Below are 17,771 nucleotides of genomic sequence, written 5' to 3' on the forward strand. Positions count from 1 at the left end.
GCTGTCTCCCAGGCTACAGTCCTCAGTAAGGTGCCTGAATAAAACTTAACTCATAGCTGTTAGGTTGTGCATTTTTCTTCAGTCGACAGATGTTTTCAAGCTCCCGAATCCAGCCATGCTTGAAGGTGCCTCTACCTAGAGTTTTCAGCGACCTGAGTCAACACGCTTCCCTTTTGCTTAAGCTGGTGTGACATGAGTTTCTTTACTCTTGTCACTCAGATGTGCCAGATACAGGGAACAGATCACTGGATCAACATTATAGAGGCCTCTGGGAATCATTTATTTTTACTTTATTTTATTTTAGAATAAAATGATCTTTATCCTTCTTGCAATAAATTTGACTTGTTTTTTACATTTAACTTTTCTTGCTTTTATATTTTTGCTTTATTTTTTAAATATTTTGCTTTTGATTTGATATAAAATACAGTTGGCTTTGATAGTTTTGTCTCTGCAACATAACACAACCTTAGGAAAAGGATTTTTATTTTGTTCATTAATTTTAGCACCTACACCTCTAGGTATCATTTTCTAACCTGGGAAATTTTAGGGCCCCAGGTCGAGAAACACCCCAGGCTCCCTCCTCCCAAGCATACATGCCGACACACACATGGTACAGACCAGATCACCATTTTTCACGTGCAACAGGCACAGGCAGTCCTGGAGCAGGGGGATGCATGCAGATGCAGGATCCGGTTCTGAACACCGAATGGGGAGGAAAACTCCAAGGTAGGCACCTTGACGCCAGCTGATGGCATACAAGTCCCCCAGTGTCCGGCGGCGACCCGCGGGCTGGGGCAGAGACCAGTACCTCCAAGAGACTGGTCGGGCAGCATGTGGAGGTGAAGGGCAGAAGGAAGAGGTGAGAAGAAAGCACTTCCAGGGTCTTGAGGCAAAGGCAGCACCAAGCACGTGCTCCCACTTAGGAGCAATTAATTCTGTGTCTCTGCCAAGCCCTAGCTGTCTCAGAAGGACCAAATTCCTCAGTATTAGCCCTGAACTTGAGTGAAGAGCCACCCAGGAGACACAGTGCTATTCCCAGCATGATTATGAAGAGGCCCTAAGAGAAATCCTCATGGCAGAGGGAAAAAATGTACAGACCCTTAGGAAAATGTGGTCCCTCTCCCATCTTCTAGCTGTGTGATCCCGAGCCAGTGTTTCTACCTTTCTGAGACTGTTTTCCCATCTGTAAAATGGGGATAATAATCAGTCCTTTACAGAGACACGCCCCATGGTGGGCATCATTAACTGTCTAAGAGAGCTATAGTTTCCAGGCAGCACACCACTATCTTTAAGCTGAGTTGGTTTTTGTACTTTTTCTTCATTAGCCCCGCCCCTAGAGCCTGGTGGCCCTGCAAACACAGAGCAAAAAAAATGCATTTTACTCTGCTGGTGCTGGCTGTAATAAAACTAGATGTAAAACCACGTGTGTGCTTTTTTGCCAACCTTTGAGCATAGAAACCCCTTTTCCTCACTCTCTCTTATGTTAAATACATACATAAGAAGCTCTGTGCTTTCTAAAAAGAGTCAACTAGAAGCAGCAAATATTCAACCCTAGGTAAGCCACAGCTCTGATAAAACGGTGGTAAAAACCGTTCCTAGTTATTTATTATTTTAGGTTCTTGCCAACTGCTTTGCATGTGGGATCTCATTTAACTTAAAAGAATCCCATGATGTCGATACCATCATTTCCATTTTTAGAGGAGGTGGCTGAGGCATAGAAAGGTTAAGTTGCTGGTCCAAGATCACTCAGCCAGTTAGTGGTACAAATTCAAATTCAGTGGTGAGAGTCAAATTCAGGCCTGACTCCAGAACCCCTTTGTTTAGTATTTAAAGTGAGTTCATAGTCTCGATTTAGGAATTCTTGGTGGGTGAGGGGAGGGGAGGTGGCTGGGTTAGGATTTCTGATGCAGCAGGAACCACTCTTTAGGACACCTGTGGGGAAAATTCTCTGGGAAACAGAAGTGAGTGGAGAGGGTCAGTTCTGATCCTGACACCCAGGCAGGGCCATTAAGCCGACACAGAAAGCAGACAAAGCAGAGATCTTTACAGATGGCTTCAGATGTTTTGTAAACGAGCCAGAAGCAGCGCCAGCACCTTGGCCATCAGAATAATTCAAGGGAGGATGAGTGGGGTGTGGACAGCAATCCAGCCGGGCCCGCTGAGGCCCCACGGAGGCATGAGGGCCCCAGCTCTGGCCAGGCTCACCTGGGCTGGCTCCCCAAGGCCACCAAGAGCGGGCGGGCTTGCCCTGTCCCAGCCACAGGGCCTGGCTTCCTGTCCACAGGCTACAGAGCCTGAGCCAGGAAGCTGCTGAGACTGCACTGGGTGAGGAGGCCCCCGCGGGTGACGGCCGGCGGCACAGCAGGCCCGGGGGCCTGGCCCCTCCTACCTTCTTCAGGCTGCAGGGAGAACTCATCTTGCACACCGTCCTGCCCTTCCAGGCAGGTTGCAGGGACCCAGCCTTGCTCTTCAGCAGTGCTGACGAACCACCAACCTGAGAAAGTGAGAGTGCAGACTGAATGTAGTTGGGTCAAGTATGAGGCCTGTGCGTCAGAATATAATAACAGACTCAGCCGTGAGAGGAGTCAACACTCAGGGTGAGGCTAAAAAAGTCACCACTTTATTAGAGAACACAAATACCCATGCAGGGCTTCCCAGGTGGTTTTAGTGGTAAAGAACCTAACAACTCAGGAGACATAAGAGATGTGGGTTTGATCCCTGGATTGGGAAGATTCTCTGGGGGTGGACATGGCAACCCACTCCAGTATTCTTGCCTGGAGAATCCTATGGACAGTTGAGCCTGGTGAGCTACAGTCCGTAGGGTTGTAAACAGTTGGACAGGACTGAAGTGACTAAGCACACCCGTGTTTACCGACTGTTAACTGCTACAGACAGGCTAACAGGAAACCTGCTCTTGAGCCTGGGACAGGGCTGGGGAAGGGAGTCAGGGGTGGGGATGTGGAGAAAGGTTGTTCTAAAGGACGAGAGTGAAGAAAGTAGCTACCTTCACTAAGGTGAGCAAAGCACTTACCATTTTACTTGTAGTTTATTATCCCTATTGCGCAGACGAAACTGAGGCTACAAGAGACAAGACTTGTCCAAGTTCACAGAGCTTATGGCTGGGCTGAGACTTGTACCCAGGGCTCTCTGACACGGAAACCACTGCCCTAGTAAGTCATCTGAGACACTGATTTTGCCTCTGTTCATGTCAAGGTAAACCTGGCTGCAGATGTAACAGTTTGAGAGGCTGTTCACTCAGACTCAGGCCCTCCCTGTTTAGAGAAGGGGCTGTCATGGGGCCTGTGGTAGGCAGAGTAATGACTCGGGTGGCAAACAGTTACAATTAAGGTTGCAGACAGGATTAAGGGTGCTAATGTGCTGAACTCAAACAGGAAGATCCTGGCTTATCTGGATGCTGCTGTTGCTGCTAAGTCGCTTCAGTCACATCCGACTCTGTGACCCCATAGATGGCAGCCCACCAGGCTCCACGGTCTCTGGGATTCTCCAGGCAAGAACACTAGAGTGGGTTGCCATTTCTTTCTCCAATGCACGAAAGTGAAAAGTGAAAGTGAAGTCGCTCAGTCGTGTCCGACTCTTAGCGATCCCATGGACTGCAGTCCACCAGGCTCCTCCGTCCATGGGATTTTCCAGGCAAAAGAGTACTGGAGTGGGGTGCCATCGCCTTCTCCATATCTGGATGGGCCCAATGTAATCTCAAGTGAGGCAGAACAGTTCGAGGGAGATGTGGTAAGGAAGAAAGGCATAGAAGGGGGCAACTGCTAGACATAAGATGGAGGAAAGGACCACAAGCCAAGGGATGTGGGTGGTCTCTAGAAAACGGAAAAGGCAAAGCAGCAGATCTTATCCAGAACCTGCAGAAGGGAACATAGCCCTGACAGTGCCTTTTCGTCCAGTGGGACCCATTCTGGACTTCTAACCCCTCAAACCATATGATGATAAATCTGTGTTAAGTCTGTAAGTTTGTGGTATCTCATTACAACAGTCATAGCGCATCAACTCAGGGCCCAAACAGCTCATGCACAGCATGAATGGGAAAAACAGGATCTGCTTTGCAGGATTACAGACCTCCAGGCTCTGGAGACCCCAAAGGAGAAGAGCAAGAAGGGGCAGACTCTGAACTAGCTTCCTGGTCTCACAGGGAGGCCTTGGCTTTCAAGCTCCTTGAAGCAGAAGCCACCTTCGGCTTTGCTTGACTGGGTGCACCTCTTAATACATGTTTTGGTGGCTGAGCAGTGTGGGTGTATATGTATGTGTGTATATGAATGAATGGGGTTGATAAACCTGTGGAAAATCAGGAAATATGCCATATATGTCTTCCTAAGGACTCATCTTTGTAGGTATGTGTGTGGCAGATAAAGACACTGTCACGATAGCAATATGTGTTCCATTATGAGCCTATTTTACAGATGGGGAAGCAGGGTTCCGAGAGGGGCAGTGACTTGACCAACGTCACAAAGAAAGTGGTAGAGCTGAGATTCACACCCAGCCTGTCTGGCTTCGAAGCCTCCGCTCTTAACTTGGCACTAACGCCTCACACATTGCTGGAGGAAGAGTAAATGGGTTTGGCCACAGTTTGGAAGCAGGTTGTTTGCTGTGTCTTAAGATTTAAAATGTGCCTATCTTATGGTCCTGCAGTGTTCTGGGTATGTGCGTGCCAAGTCGTTTTAGTCATGTCCAACTCTGTGAGACCTCCTGGACCATAGCTTACCAGGCTCTTCTGTCCATGGGATTCTCCAGGTAAAAATACTGGAGTGGACTGCCATTTCCGCCTCCAGGGGATCTTCCTGACCCAGTCATCGAACCCATATTTCTATGTCTCCTGCACTGGCAGGCAGGCTTTTTACTAGCGCCACCTGCGAAGCCCACTGCCATGCCAGCCTTCTGGGTTTCTAACTTAAAGAGACAGTCACAGTGTATACATAGATACACTGTTCAAACTAGAGGAAGAGAAGACTTCTGGTATGCCATCTCTCCAAGTAGGGTGCAGATGTTATGGGAATAAGAGCTAAAAGTCGACTTAAGAAAGAGCACGTTGGGACTCCCCCAGGGGTCCAGTAGTTAAGAGGGCTTCCCTCGTAGCTCAGTCGGTAAACAATATGCCTGCAATGCAGGAGACCCAGGTTCGATTCCTGGGTTGGGAAGATCCCCTAGTGAAGGAAATGGCAACTCACTCCAGTATTCTTGCCTGGAGGATCCCATGGACAGAGGAGCCTGGCAGGCTACAGTTATGACTGAGCGACTAAGCATACACCAGTAGTTAAGACTCTGTGCTTCCACAACAGGGGGTGCAAGCTCGATCCCTGGTTGGGGAACTCGGCATCACCAAAAATAAAAAAAATTTAACAACAACAACAAAAAACAAAAAAGGAAAAGCAAGCTGCAGGTCAAAATGCATAGAATGATACACCACTGGGGTTAAAAAATCTATAAATATGCATGAAATATGACCTGTATGCGTGTGTGTATAGTTATACATGTACACATGCATATGCAGGTGTGCATGCACACACACATGTACAAATGTGTACACTGTGCATATACATATATGTACACACACGTGTACACACGCATATACACATACTTATATACACCTGTGTATACAATTATCAAGAAGCATTCACCCCAAACTGACAGAAGAGCAACCTGTCTGGAAAGAGGACCAGGCAAGAAGTTGGTGGGGAAAATTACATTTTAACTTTATCATTAATGTTTCAAGAGGAACATATCCATATATTACTTGTGTAAGTAAAACATAATTAAAAGTAATTGTTGACTTTGCGGACCACTTGAAGATTTGAGCATCTGCTCTCTTTCCCCTGCTGCCCTCTGGACACACCAGGCTCGTCCTCCACCCCATCCCTGCTCGCTCCTCTCCTCCCAGCAACATGTTCTTCCTAACATCACTCAAGGGGCTGAAGCAAAGCGGGGTGGGGGGGGGTGCTCCCTTCTTCTGTCTCCATGGAGCATCCCAGTCACACCCATGAGCTGACTATACTCATTTCCAGGAATTAGAACGTCACATGGCCTTGGGGCCAGCTGGAACTGGTTAGGAGTTCCAGCTCGGCAACCTGTCACGAGATTCTGGATGAGTGACCGAGTCACTTGGAGTCTTAGCGTCTTCAGCTGTGAAGCAGGAATAACAACCGCTATATTGAGTAATCAAGGAGTTTTGGTTGGCTAAATGCTCATCTCCTGACTAAAGGGAACACAATCCAGAGACTGCTGGAAATGATTTTTCCCCTTTTTGTTGGACCTTAGCTAGTCACTGCGGAGAAGGCAATGGCACCCTACTCCAGTACTCTTGCCTGGAAAATCCCACGGACGGAGGAGCCTGGTAGGCTGCAGTCCATGGGGTCACGAAGAGTCGGACACGACTGAGCGACTTCATTTTCACTTTCCACTTTCATGCATTGGAGAAGGAAATGGCAACCCACTCCAGTGTTCTTGCCTGGAGAATCCCAGGGACGGGGGAGCCTGGTGGGCTGCCATCTATGGGGTAGCACAGAGTTGGACACAACTGAAGCAACTTAGCAGCAGCAGCTAGTCACTGGGATATCACAGAGATTGGCCCACTAATACCAGCCCACGTCACATTTTAGCCACAACAAAGTCAGTGGGTTTATGCCTCTTTCTCCTGGAGAGGGTCCACTTATGCCCTGCTCCTTGATCTGTCTTCAATGGTGCCAATGCCCTATTCCGCTAAAAAAGACAAAAGGGAAGGAAATTCATATTTTTGAGCACTTGCTGTGTGCCAAACACAGGCTTGGGCACTCTCTATGTATTGCCTCATTCAATCCTTGGAGCACCCTTTTTGATGAAGCGACCTGCATGGCTGTGAAATGCGGAGTTCAGGTAGGAACCCAGGCTAAGTGCCTCAGCGTCTCATCACAGTCTGTCCCGGCCAGTAACCAGACAAATGTTTTATGGTGCTTCTCTTTGTTGCATTTCACAGATAATGTGTTCTATGTTTTTTTTAAATTGGAGGTTTGTGGCAACCCTGCATCAAGCAACTCTACCAGTGTCATTTTTCTTACAGCATTTGCTCACTTTCTGTCTCTGTGTCACATTTTGGTAATTCTCCCAATATTTCAAACTTTTGAATCTTAGCCACTGGACCACCCTGTGATTGGTGATCTTTGATGTTAGTACTGCAAAAAAATTATGACTCACTGGAGGCTCAGATGATGGTCAGCAAGGGAGTATTTTTAAAATTAAGGTACGTACATTGTTTTTTTGACACAATGCTATTGCACACTTAACAGATTACAGTACTATATGCTGTGCTGCTGCACTGAGTCGCTCAGTCATGTCCGACTCTTTGCGACCTCATGGAGTGTCGCCCACCATGCTCCTCTGTCCATGGGGATTCTCTAAGCAAGAATACTAGAGTGAGTTGCCATGCCCTCCTCCAGGGGATCTTTCCAACCTAGGGATGGAACCCAGGTCTCCTGCATTGCAGGCAGATTCTTTACCATCTTAGCCAACAGGGAAGCCCAAGAATACTGGAGTGGGTAACCTTTCCCTTCTCCAGGGCAACTTCCCAACCCAGGAATCCAACCAGGGTTTCCTGCATTGCAGGTGGATTCATTACCAGCTGAGCTACCAGGGAAGCCCACGGTATTGTGGGCTCTTATTTGCACTGGAGAAACCAAAAAAATTCACATGATTTGCTTTATGGCAGTGGTCTGTAACTGAATCTGCAACATCTCTCAGGTCTGATGGTATGTGAATAGAGGTTCCTGTGACAGCAAGAGGGCTGAAGCAGGGTGTGCATCCCGCCAGAGCCCACAGCTGACAGAACCTGCATGAGGACTCCCATGGTAGCCAAAGGCAAGCCAACAGAGCAAATTTCCGCTGCAATGGGGGGCTCTGTCTCCAGGTGCTTTGAAACCAGAAGGAATGTCCATCAGATGTGAACCTCAGGACAGTTGATAACATATGACCCAAAGGATGCTGGTGAGCTGTGACCAAGTGGAGTACTCAAGCACTGTGATCAAACAAGGTCAGATTTCTAGAGAGTCATCAACCGGGTCTGTGGAAAGTGACCAGCCTGGATTGGCTACTGCCATTTCTGCACTCCCCAGTGTTCCCTGTCCCAGGGGCTTGCTGACAGTGTAGGGTGGAAGGGAGGGAGTCCAGGCCTCCTACCTGACTCGTTCTTCTCGATGATGTCCACCACTTGCCCCACGCTGAGGCTGATCTCCGAGCTCTCCTGCTTCTGGTAGTCTGCCACCACCACATACTGCTCCAAGACCATGGGGTCCACTGAGGTCAGGTCGCCCCCTGGGGGTACAAATTGTCATCACACAATCCATGTGTGAAGGACCAGGAGCCGGGAATAGCGGGCAGGTGGGTCATGAGGATATTCCAATTAGAGACAGAAGCTGTGGCAGGACTGGTCTCAATGGTCACCTCATCCATTTATTCTTTCACTCATTTGCTCCCTCAACCACTGCAATTTACCAAGTGCCCGTCCTTTGGCAGGCACTGAGGATTCAGAGTTCATTAAGATATGGTACTTGCCCCAAATAGGATGACAGCCTAGTGGGAAAGTTCATTCATTCATATCTATTTATCTATCGATCTGCCATTATTCATCCATCACATCCACTCAACTAAGCATCCACTCATCATCCATCCAACCAAACATCCATCTGTTGCCATCCATCCATCCGAAAGGAAATCAACCCCGAATATTCATTGAAAGGGCTGATACTGAAGCTGATACTTGTCCACTTGATGCAGAGAGCCAACTCATTGGAAAAGACTCTAATGCCAGGAAAGACTGAAGGCAAAAGGAGAAGGAGGTGGCAGGGGATGAGATGATTACACAGCATCACCAACTCAACGGACATGAATTTGAGCAAACTCCAGGAGACAGCAAAGCACAGGGAAGCCTGGCGTGCTGCAGTTCATGGGGTCACGGAGAGTTGGACATGACTTAGCGACTGAACAACAACAAGTTTTTGATTGATGCATTGCTGGAAACAACCAAGATGGCAGACAAAGAATGAGCAGGAAAAGGAGGTTACATTAAATGGAGCGGTCAGCGGACCCCTCTGGGAGGTGACGTAAAGCAAAGACCTCTGAGACAAGAAGGCATAAAGAAGTGGGGACAGAGCAACGCAGGCACTGTCGGACAGGACAGGCCGGGAGCCTTCTAGGAACTGGAATGGGGTGGCTGAAGTCCAGGAGCAAGGAGAGGGCATTCCTGTCTGAGATCACTTTTGCAGGCATGGGCCAGAGCAGGGAGGGTCTGCTGGAAAGGCAAGGAGTCTGGATTTTTTTAAACCCTAAAGGAGAAAGCCATTGAAGGGCTTTAAGAAGGGAATGACAAGATTTACATCTTTCCAAAGACAATTCTGGCTGCCACACGGAGACTGGATTAGAGCCTAGCAAGAAAAAAAGCAGCAGACCAGATGGAGGCTGTAGATTTGCAGGACAAGACAGGATGGTAGCTTTGAATGAGGGCAGGGGCAGTGGGGGAGAGGCGACCCGAAGGAGGCTGTTTCCACAGGATGCAGTGCTGTGCAGCCCTGGTTAAGTACTAAGACATATCTGATAAATCAATGAAAAGCTATCACAGGATATGGGTAATGTAAAGGGACATCAGACACTCCAAACAGAGGGGGCAGCACTTTCAGAGCAGCAAGCTGAATGTGGTGGGAGGGCAGCCTGGCTCTTGTTGCCACCAGGCCTGGTTTTCTGAAAGTCCTGATTCGAAGTATTTTCCCTTATATTGTTTCCATAAACCGCTAAAATAGCCGTTTATATTCTGTGTCCAAATACACCCATACGGAGCTGAGTCTGTGCATCTCTTCCCAACTCTGCTGGGTGGTGCCTTACTGAAACTGGCCATAGTGGGAGTATTTACACCATGGAAATTGGCAAATGCTACAAAGCTGGGCTTTCCATCAGAAGGCTGGTTGTGAAGTATTTACCAGCAGGCCACTGCACCCAGCCTCTGGCATTCAGAAGCAACACAAGAGCCCTTTGTTACAACCATGCTTTCTGCATTTCTGAGGCGGAAAATCAGAGCAGGGCATGGTAGCCGGGTGAAGGGTCACTGCATTTTGACTCTCTGACCACGCTCTGGCCATTCACCCTCCCAGGCTGAGGGTCACAAAGCAAAATGGCAGGGCCCCAGGGTAACCTCGCTACACACTCCCTGGGTGGAGAAAGCGTGAGAGCAGAGAAAGAGGGGAAAAAAGAGATGGAAGATGTGGAATGAAGGTTCAGAAGATTGGGAGGGAAGTGGCCCCACGTGAACGCCTACCACAGGCTCCACTGTTCATAAACCACCTCGACACAACCGCCCTGAAGGTGGGTATTACCACTCTCCTTTTATGGACAAGAAGACACAGGCTCAGCTATCAGGTGACTTGCCTCAGATCCCGCAGCCAGCTGGTGACAAGGCCAGATCTGAAGCAGGTCCATGTGGTGGCAGCAGGTGAGAAAGAAAAGATGGTAGGAAGGAAGGGTGTCTGAGGTCTTGCTCTCCTCCTCTGTGGGTTCTCCCTGACCGCCCCCAAGTCTTATTTCTTTGTAGCTTCAGGGGGTCTTCACTACTGCCAGCCCTCTCCTCCTCTGTTACCTCTCACCTAGGTCAGTCTGCAGAGCTGACTTCTTCCCAGCCTCAAGCAAGACAGACAGCCCAAACCAGCCCGGCCACTTGAGCGCTAACACCTTTCAGTGGCCGCAGAGCAGGCTGGTGCCTGGTCTCCCCTGCTGCCCTTCTGGACAGTGACCTCCTGACCGGCTCCTTAACCCCCCGGCACTGTGCTCCTAGGAGGTACTCTCCTGTGAACGAGTAAAGCAGACGCTGGCTTGCTGGAGGCTCTTGGCTCAGGTCATTGTGAGCAGGAGACACATTCTCTAGTGAATGCAATAGATAGAAACCATGGGTCTACAGGTTTACCCCAGAATACAGCCTGCCCTGGGGTCTGCAGCCCCAGGAATGCAGCTACTCTTCTGCTTTAACCCCTTTGGGGCTGGGTTCATTTTAACTATGCTTCCCTGGGTCTCCCCTGGAGACAGAGAACTAGAGAAGCGCCCACGTCAGTCAGGCTGCACGCGGAGACTGCTGCTCGGGTTAGTGCTCAGACAGCCCAGGTCTTCTGGGCAGGCTAGAGGGGGCAAGAGGTGTCTGCGCACATGTGTGTATGTGTGTGTGTGGGGGGGTGGTTCTCTGCTGCCCCTAGAGGTGGCCGTCAGGACTCACCCTCCCAGAGCCGCAGGCCTGATGTGGGAGGACCTTCTTGCTAGCACTCTATCACCTCGCTTCACCCACATCCTCATGAAGCCACATCCTCTGCACCAGGGTCTGAGAAAGGCTTCTTGGGGCCGGGGGTGCAGAGGCGGGGCACCCTGTGATTGCTCTCCATCGCGCCCCTCCAGTGGGCCCTCCACACTGCAGGCAGAGTGCTCACTCAGAACCGCTACTCTGGTCACGCCACCCTCTGCTCAGCACCTGCTGTGGCTCCCTTGCGCCCTCAGGTCCTCCATGACCTGCACTGTTCTCTTCTCTCTGCTTACACTTTTTGGCCACCTCATTCCTGGCTCACTTGTAAAACTGGAAAGCATGCAGGTGCCTTTGCATAGCTGTTTTCTCTGCCTGGGATGTCTCCTCTTCTCCTCCGCATTCAAATAGGAACCACCTATTCTTAGCCTCCTAAGTGGCCTCCTGCTGCCAGCCTTGACCCCTACAGTCTGTTCTGGACACAGCAGCTAAAAGAATCACACTTAAAAAGAAAGTGGATCACAGTTCGAAATTCAAGGCCTGGCAATGGCCTTCACTTCACTCAGGAAAAGTCCCTCTGGCCTATAAGCCCTCCCTGGTCTGTGCTGATAGTTACTTCTCCTCCACTCTCTCCAAGGTGGCACAGATGGCTACTTCTCCCCCATTCTTTCTTCTGCAATAAATAGACTTGCCTGAGTTTTAGCTTGGCACAGGGCTACTTGGAATGAGACTCCTTCACACTGGGAGTGGTCACATGACTAACTGTTAGCCAGTAGGATATAAGTAGAAGTGTTCTATGTAACTGCTTGGTAAGGATCATTACAGGAGGGGCTTACTGTATTTCACCCTTTACTTGATACTGCTCACTAAAATGTGCAAGTGATGGCTGGTGCTGCAGCAGCCACCTTGGGCCATGAGATGACCTCAGAAAATGCTGGCCACGTGTGGCAAAGCAGCAAGACAGGAGTCTGGGTCACTCCTATTGTGAAACACAATATTACTTCTGGACTATCTATGGAATGTGAACTAAGAAATACAATTAAAAATTTAAAGGCACAATTATTTTTAGTTACTATGCTCAGGCCTCCTTGCTACTGTTTGATAACACAAAGCAATGTCCACCTCAGGGCACAGTGAATTTACTGTTCCCTTGCCAGGGACAAGTTTCCTCTAGATATCTGCAGGGCTTCCTCCCTCCCTCCCTTCCTTCAGGCTCCTGCTCAAGTGGCATCTCATCAGAGATGTCCCCTGACCACCTGCCCTACTTCACGCCTTTTTATTTCGTGCCACCATGCTTTTTTTTTAAACCGTCATGGGTTCTATATATCTCCTCGTCTCCTTGTCTGTTTTCTACTCTGGAACATAAGCTCCCGTCAGGCCGGGGACTCAGTTTCTTGCTTACTGCTGTACCCACACTCCCTAAAGGCTCACAGGCCCATGCTCCATTCTTGTGCAAGGGGAGCAAAGAATGTACTTTTATGTTTTAAAACCTTGTAAAGAATAAGAGAGAGAATAAAAAGAAGAGGAAACAAAAAAATTACTATTAGTGACAGAGTCTGTATGCAGCTTGCAACGCCGAAAATATTTACTATCTGGCCATTTAGAGAAAAAACGTTTGCCAACCCTTGACCCCAGAATATGAATGGCATCCGCAAAGGCTTAATAAATATTTGAACAGAAGAATGAATATTTTAAAACAGCTTTAAATGACTTCTGACCTCAGGGAGACACTCAAATGCCTTCTCACACGGCATTTACAGTTTTATTTTGTTTACACATCTGTCTTTTCTACCCAACTGTGAGGTTATTGCCCACATGATGCTGGCCTTTGCATTCCCTGGGGACCCAGAAAACTGTCAGGCACACAGTAGGTGCTTAATAGACAATGAACGAATAACCATGTTGGTCTTATTCACGCAGCACAGAGGCTCAGTGAACATTTGTGGTGTGAATGAACAAAGAGGGGATGGAGACATCTAGAAACCCTTCCTGCTCTACACAGCTCGGGCCTCTTCCTGAGAACACTTCGTGCTGAGTCCATCGGCAGGCACCGGTCCACCTCACAAGCAGCCAAAGACTACTCCTTCTTATCTGTAGGCAGGGACAGAGGCTCTGGTTAAGTCAGGGTCCGGGTAAGTTGGGTTACTCTGTTCAGAAAGTTTAGCAGTTGCCACCTGCTTTCAACAACTGACGGTGGTGCAGTGGTACCAGATACAATTGTCAGGACTCTGGTCAATGGACTGATCTATTCATTTCTGCACCAACTCTCCTCACCAAGCTGCCAACCAGTCTAGGATAACCATGAGCAGTGACGGGACCGGAGAGTGAGGGGACTCACGGTGAACAAGACATGAAGTCAGGAAGTGAGGAGGGCAGGGGGCAGGGTAAGGGACTCAGCGCTGGCCTGAGCGGGCCAGGTGCTGGCTCAGGGCTCAGGGCTGGCACTCCTTCCAAGTCTTGCTCAGGGGCCAGGGCTGAGCCTTACCTACATCTCCTTCCTATTCTTCTCTAACAATAGCTTTAGACTGTAGTTTCCTGCCACTAAGTGGCTCAGAATTGGAGCTGCTTTTTCAGCATCAGTTCTTCCAGGGCAGGTTACCTTCATTTTACCCAGAGGACTCAACTTATCAAAAACATCATTCGTTTGATCTACAAGGAGTCTCAAACTAGGCCACAGGCCATTTAAGTGTTAGGTGGAGACATCTACTAGAGGACTATGATATTGCAACCAGGCTTTATAATGCATAGTAATCACAGTACTTAGAAGCTGATACAGAGAGAACTAAGTTCTAGGAGTTATAAGCGTAAAACCAAAGTATTTCTAGATAAGAAATGTCACTCCTGTGGTTCAGCAGGGAACAAGAGAGAAGGGAAAGGTCAGGAGAAAGGAGGAGCTTTGACAGTGGAAGGGCAATTTTATCATTAAGGAAGTATTATACTATAAAATATCCTCAAAAGGTAATAGCTTTCACCTACCACAAAAGCTTTCTGTTTGGCTATTTTTTTTTCTTCATGATGGTAGCTTTAGAATTTTTTAACTGATGAGTAATAGTAAAGCAGGACTTTATTTCTAGAAATTCACTATACTGTCTGTCTTGCTGAAAGAGCCCCCAAACAAGAGACTACTTCGATAAGTAAAGGGTAGAAAAAGCAGAAAGAGATGGTCCTTAAATAATCACATGCTCTGTTAAATTTTGGTAAGAGGATTTTTTTTTTCCTGCAGGATGAGCAGAATTTGAGACCACATTAGCCAACGTCTGCAGGAACCAGCCAGCCAGCCACAACAGGCACGTTCTGGAGAGATAAGCCTTCTCCAACTCACAATTCGGGCACAGAAACTGCAGGGTTGGGCTGTCAACATTAAATCCTTTTTGAATTTAATCAGGGAGGCTTGTTCTAACTTAAAGGAAGTGTTCAAAGGTCAGATTAAAAAAATAAGGCTAATCCCAGCAAGGATTCTTAGTCTGAATGAAGAAAGATGCTATTTTCCACCCAGTTGAACTATAAATAAATCTGTCCCCCATCATTGCAGGTGAATGATGTAACAGTGGTCACCACAAATTATAGAGCTCCTTCTTTCTTCTCCAGACTGGTCCCCTCATTAAGCCTGTTCTGACTGAATACCTTGGTTTTCACCAACCAGAGCTGTCTGTTTCCTCCCTCCCTCCCACCCGTCCACTCCAAGAAAGTCTCCGCACACTCAAAGCCAGAAACTCTATGACCGGCCTAAGACTGTCTGCTTCTCTTCTCTCTGCTCTTTTCTAAGAAACCTATCATTATCCTCAGGGTTCAAGGGCTATTTGTAGATTTAGCAGGATGTCACGGCTCCGGCCAGTACCTATTAAGCAAGAAAGCAGAGCTATAAACAGACTGATGGGGGAAAGGCTGGAGTTCATGCATGACCCCATACCTTAAGGCAAAGAGATGCAGTTCTTTTCTACTCTTCCCTGCAAGAATAGCCTTGGGGCCTGTAAAGCTGACCACAAGCCTGGTACCCAGGGGGAAGTAAAGGGGTAAAAGATGTTGAATTTGGCATTATTACTGATGCTGGATGAGAACACCTTTGTGCGTTGAATGAGTTATTCAACATAAAAAGAGCATATATATCCTTAGTGCATGCCACACACGGTTCTAAGTGCTTTACATATTATTATATTAATAAATCCTATAATAATCCTACAAGGTAGAATACTATCCTTATCCCCATTTTACAGATGAGGAAACTGAGGCCCATCATAAAGAAGGCATCCTTTTTCACTTCGGGGATCTCTGCTTGGCCTCCTCTCCTCTCTTCCTTATCAACCCCCTCAAACTTCTTGGAGTTCTAGATAAATAAAAGAATTTAGAACTCTGGAAAGCTCTGAAGGCCGTGTTGCCTCCAGATGTGGCACGGGCTTGGGCCTTTGCAGACATGCAGGATGTTCTTGGGCTGCAGGAGGATAAAGTTGGGCGATTGTAAATCTAAGCTTATCAACCCCAGGTCTGTGAGAACTCAATCTTTACTCTGCACATACTCAAAATCTCACCTTCTTTTTTTCCACAATTGCTCCTGATGAAAGAGTCATGCTGTCCAGGGAATGAAAGTGCATTAAGAAGGCAGAGAACTGACTATGTGGAAGTGAGTACGGGAGCTGCCTGCAAGAGCAGTCATCACTGCCCAGATCAGTGGCTGATCGAAGGAAGCACACAGACAGGCCTGGCACAGAGGCTGGCAAATGGATCAGGCCCAAATCTACTGCACACTCGCATTTCTGAGCTTGCACGCTGTCCCCTCAGCCCCAAGTGCTCCTCATTATCCATCCATCCATCCATTCATCCCATCGCTGTATCCCCCATGTGGTGCCCAGGGCCTTGGACATCACTCAGTAGGGGTATACTAAACATCAAATCAATAGAAGAAATGGAAAATATTCTTACCAGATTTCTTTTTCCCAACATGTTCCCTGTATAGGAAAGAATGGGGGTGGGGAAGAGTAATGAGTCAGTATCTCTTGTGTATTGCTACAAGTTATTCCATTAGGAAAAGGAGATTTTTCCCTCCCACAACATCTCCAGTGAATGAACGTAAGATCCACATTAGCCCCAGGGACCCAGACCTCCTTAAAAGAAGGAATTCCTTTTAATTTTCTCCTTTTGCTCTGGTGCCCTGGGGACAGCATCTGCACTCTGTTTGTAGAGGAGGGTGCTCCAGGGAGTTGATGGGCAGGGGTGGGTATGCAATCTGAAAACAGGAGGTAGACCCCCACGCTGCAAGGGGCCTGAGGCCACCTCATCAGGCTCGGGGGCGGCCTCGCCTACCCTGAGCAGTGCCCTGAGCTGAACAACTGGAGCAGGAAACTCTTGGTGGTGAGGGGAATACATTGCACCCCTCCCTCATGGCGACACCCAGGACACCATTACAGGCTGGAACCCATACAGAATGAGCAATCACGTTTTATACTTGTGAACCACGGCAGAGTTTATATACACAACTGCATTATGAACACAATGTTACAAATGAGGGTTTACAACATACTTTTAAGTAAATTATCCCATTGGTAAAGAGCTGTCCAGTGTTACAGAAAGTAAGATGAGATGGTTGGCTTGAGATAGATACTGTGGCAATGGCAGTATTAGCTAATACTTAAATTTCTGATAAATACTGTTAACTTGTGCCAGGATCCTGCTAGGTATTTTGAGTTCACTCACTTAATACTCATAATAACCCTCAGAAATACGTGCTCTCTGAACACCCATTTTACAGATGAGGAAACTGAGACACAGAGAGGCTAACTAACTCACACAAGGTCACACAGCTTGCAAGCAGCATGGCCAGGGTCTGAATCCAAGTCTGTCTAAATTTTTAAGGATTGAGATGCAACTCACTTGCGTAAATTTCATTCTTTTAAAGTATAGAATTCACTGTTTTTTTAGTAATATTCACAAAGTTGTGCAACCACTGCCACCATCAAATTCCAGGAAATTTTCATCTAAAAAGAAACCCCGTACCGCTTAGCAGCTCCTCTCCATTGCCATTCCTTCCAGCCCTTGACAACTATTAACACACTTGCTGTTTCTAAGGCTCTGTCTATTCTGGACGTGCACTATGAATGGAATCATACAATAGGTGGCCTGTAACTGGTTTCTTCCGTGTAACATAATGTTTTCAAGGGTCATCCATGTGGTAGCTCACATCAGTGTTCCATTACATTTTATGGCTGAATAAAATATTATTCAATGGGATACCATTGTGTGGATAAATCACACTGTTATCTGTTCATGGACATTTGGGTGGTTTCCACTTTTTGGCTATTACAAATAATGCTTTATGAACGGTATACACAAATTTTCATGTACAAATTTTTATTTCTCTTGGTTACATACATAGAGATGGAATCGCTGATGAAACAGTAACTCTAGGTTTAATTTTTGAGGAATTGTCAGGCTGTCTCCCACAGCAGCTACACCGTTTACATTCTCAGCAGCAACATGAGGAGGTTTCAATTGCTCCATGTCCTCAACACCACTTGTT

General features: G+C 47.6%; 1 protein-coding gene across 1 annotated transcript in view; it reads right to left on the bottom strand.

Moving 5' to 3' along the window:
* Positions 1-17,771, bottom strand: part of SH3PXD2B (SH3 and PX domains 2B) — a 123,674-nt gene that overhangs the window by 28,413 nt on the left and 77,490 nt on the right. The window contains exons 6-8 of the mRNA XM_070357423.1: positions 16,178-16,203; positions 8,170-8,304; positions 2,390-2,494 (exon numbers count right to left, since the gene is read on the bottom strand). Coding sequence (XP_070213524.1) covers positions 2,390-2,494; positions 8,170-8,304; positions 16,178-16,203 — 266 coding nt within the window. The remainder of the gene's footprint in view (positions 1-2,389; positions 2,495-8,169; positions 8,305-16,177; positions 16,204-17,771) is intronic.

Source organism: Bos mutus, chromosome 20 (genome assembly GCF_027580195.1).
Source record: "Bos mutus isolate GX-2022 chromosome 20, NWIPB_WYAK_1.1, whole genome shotgun sequence".
NCBI classification, from domain to species: Eukaryota; Metazoa; Chordata; class Mammalia; order Artiodactyla; family Bovidae; genus Bos; species Bos mutus.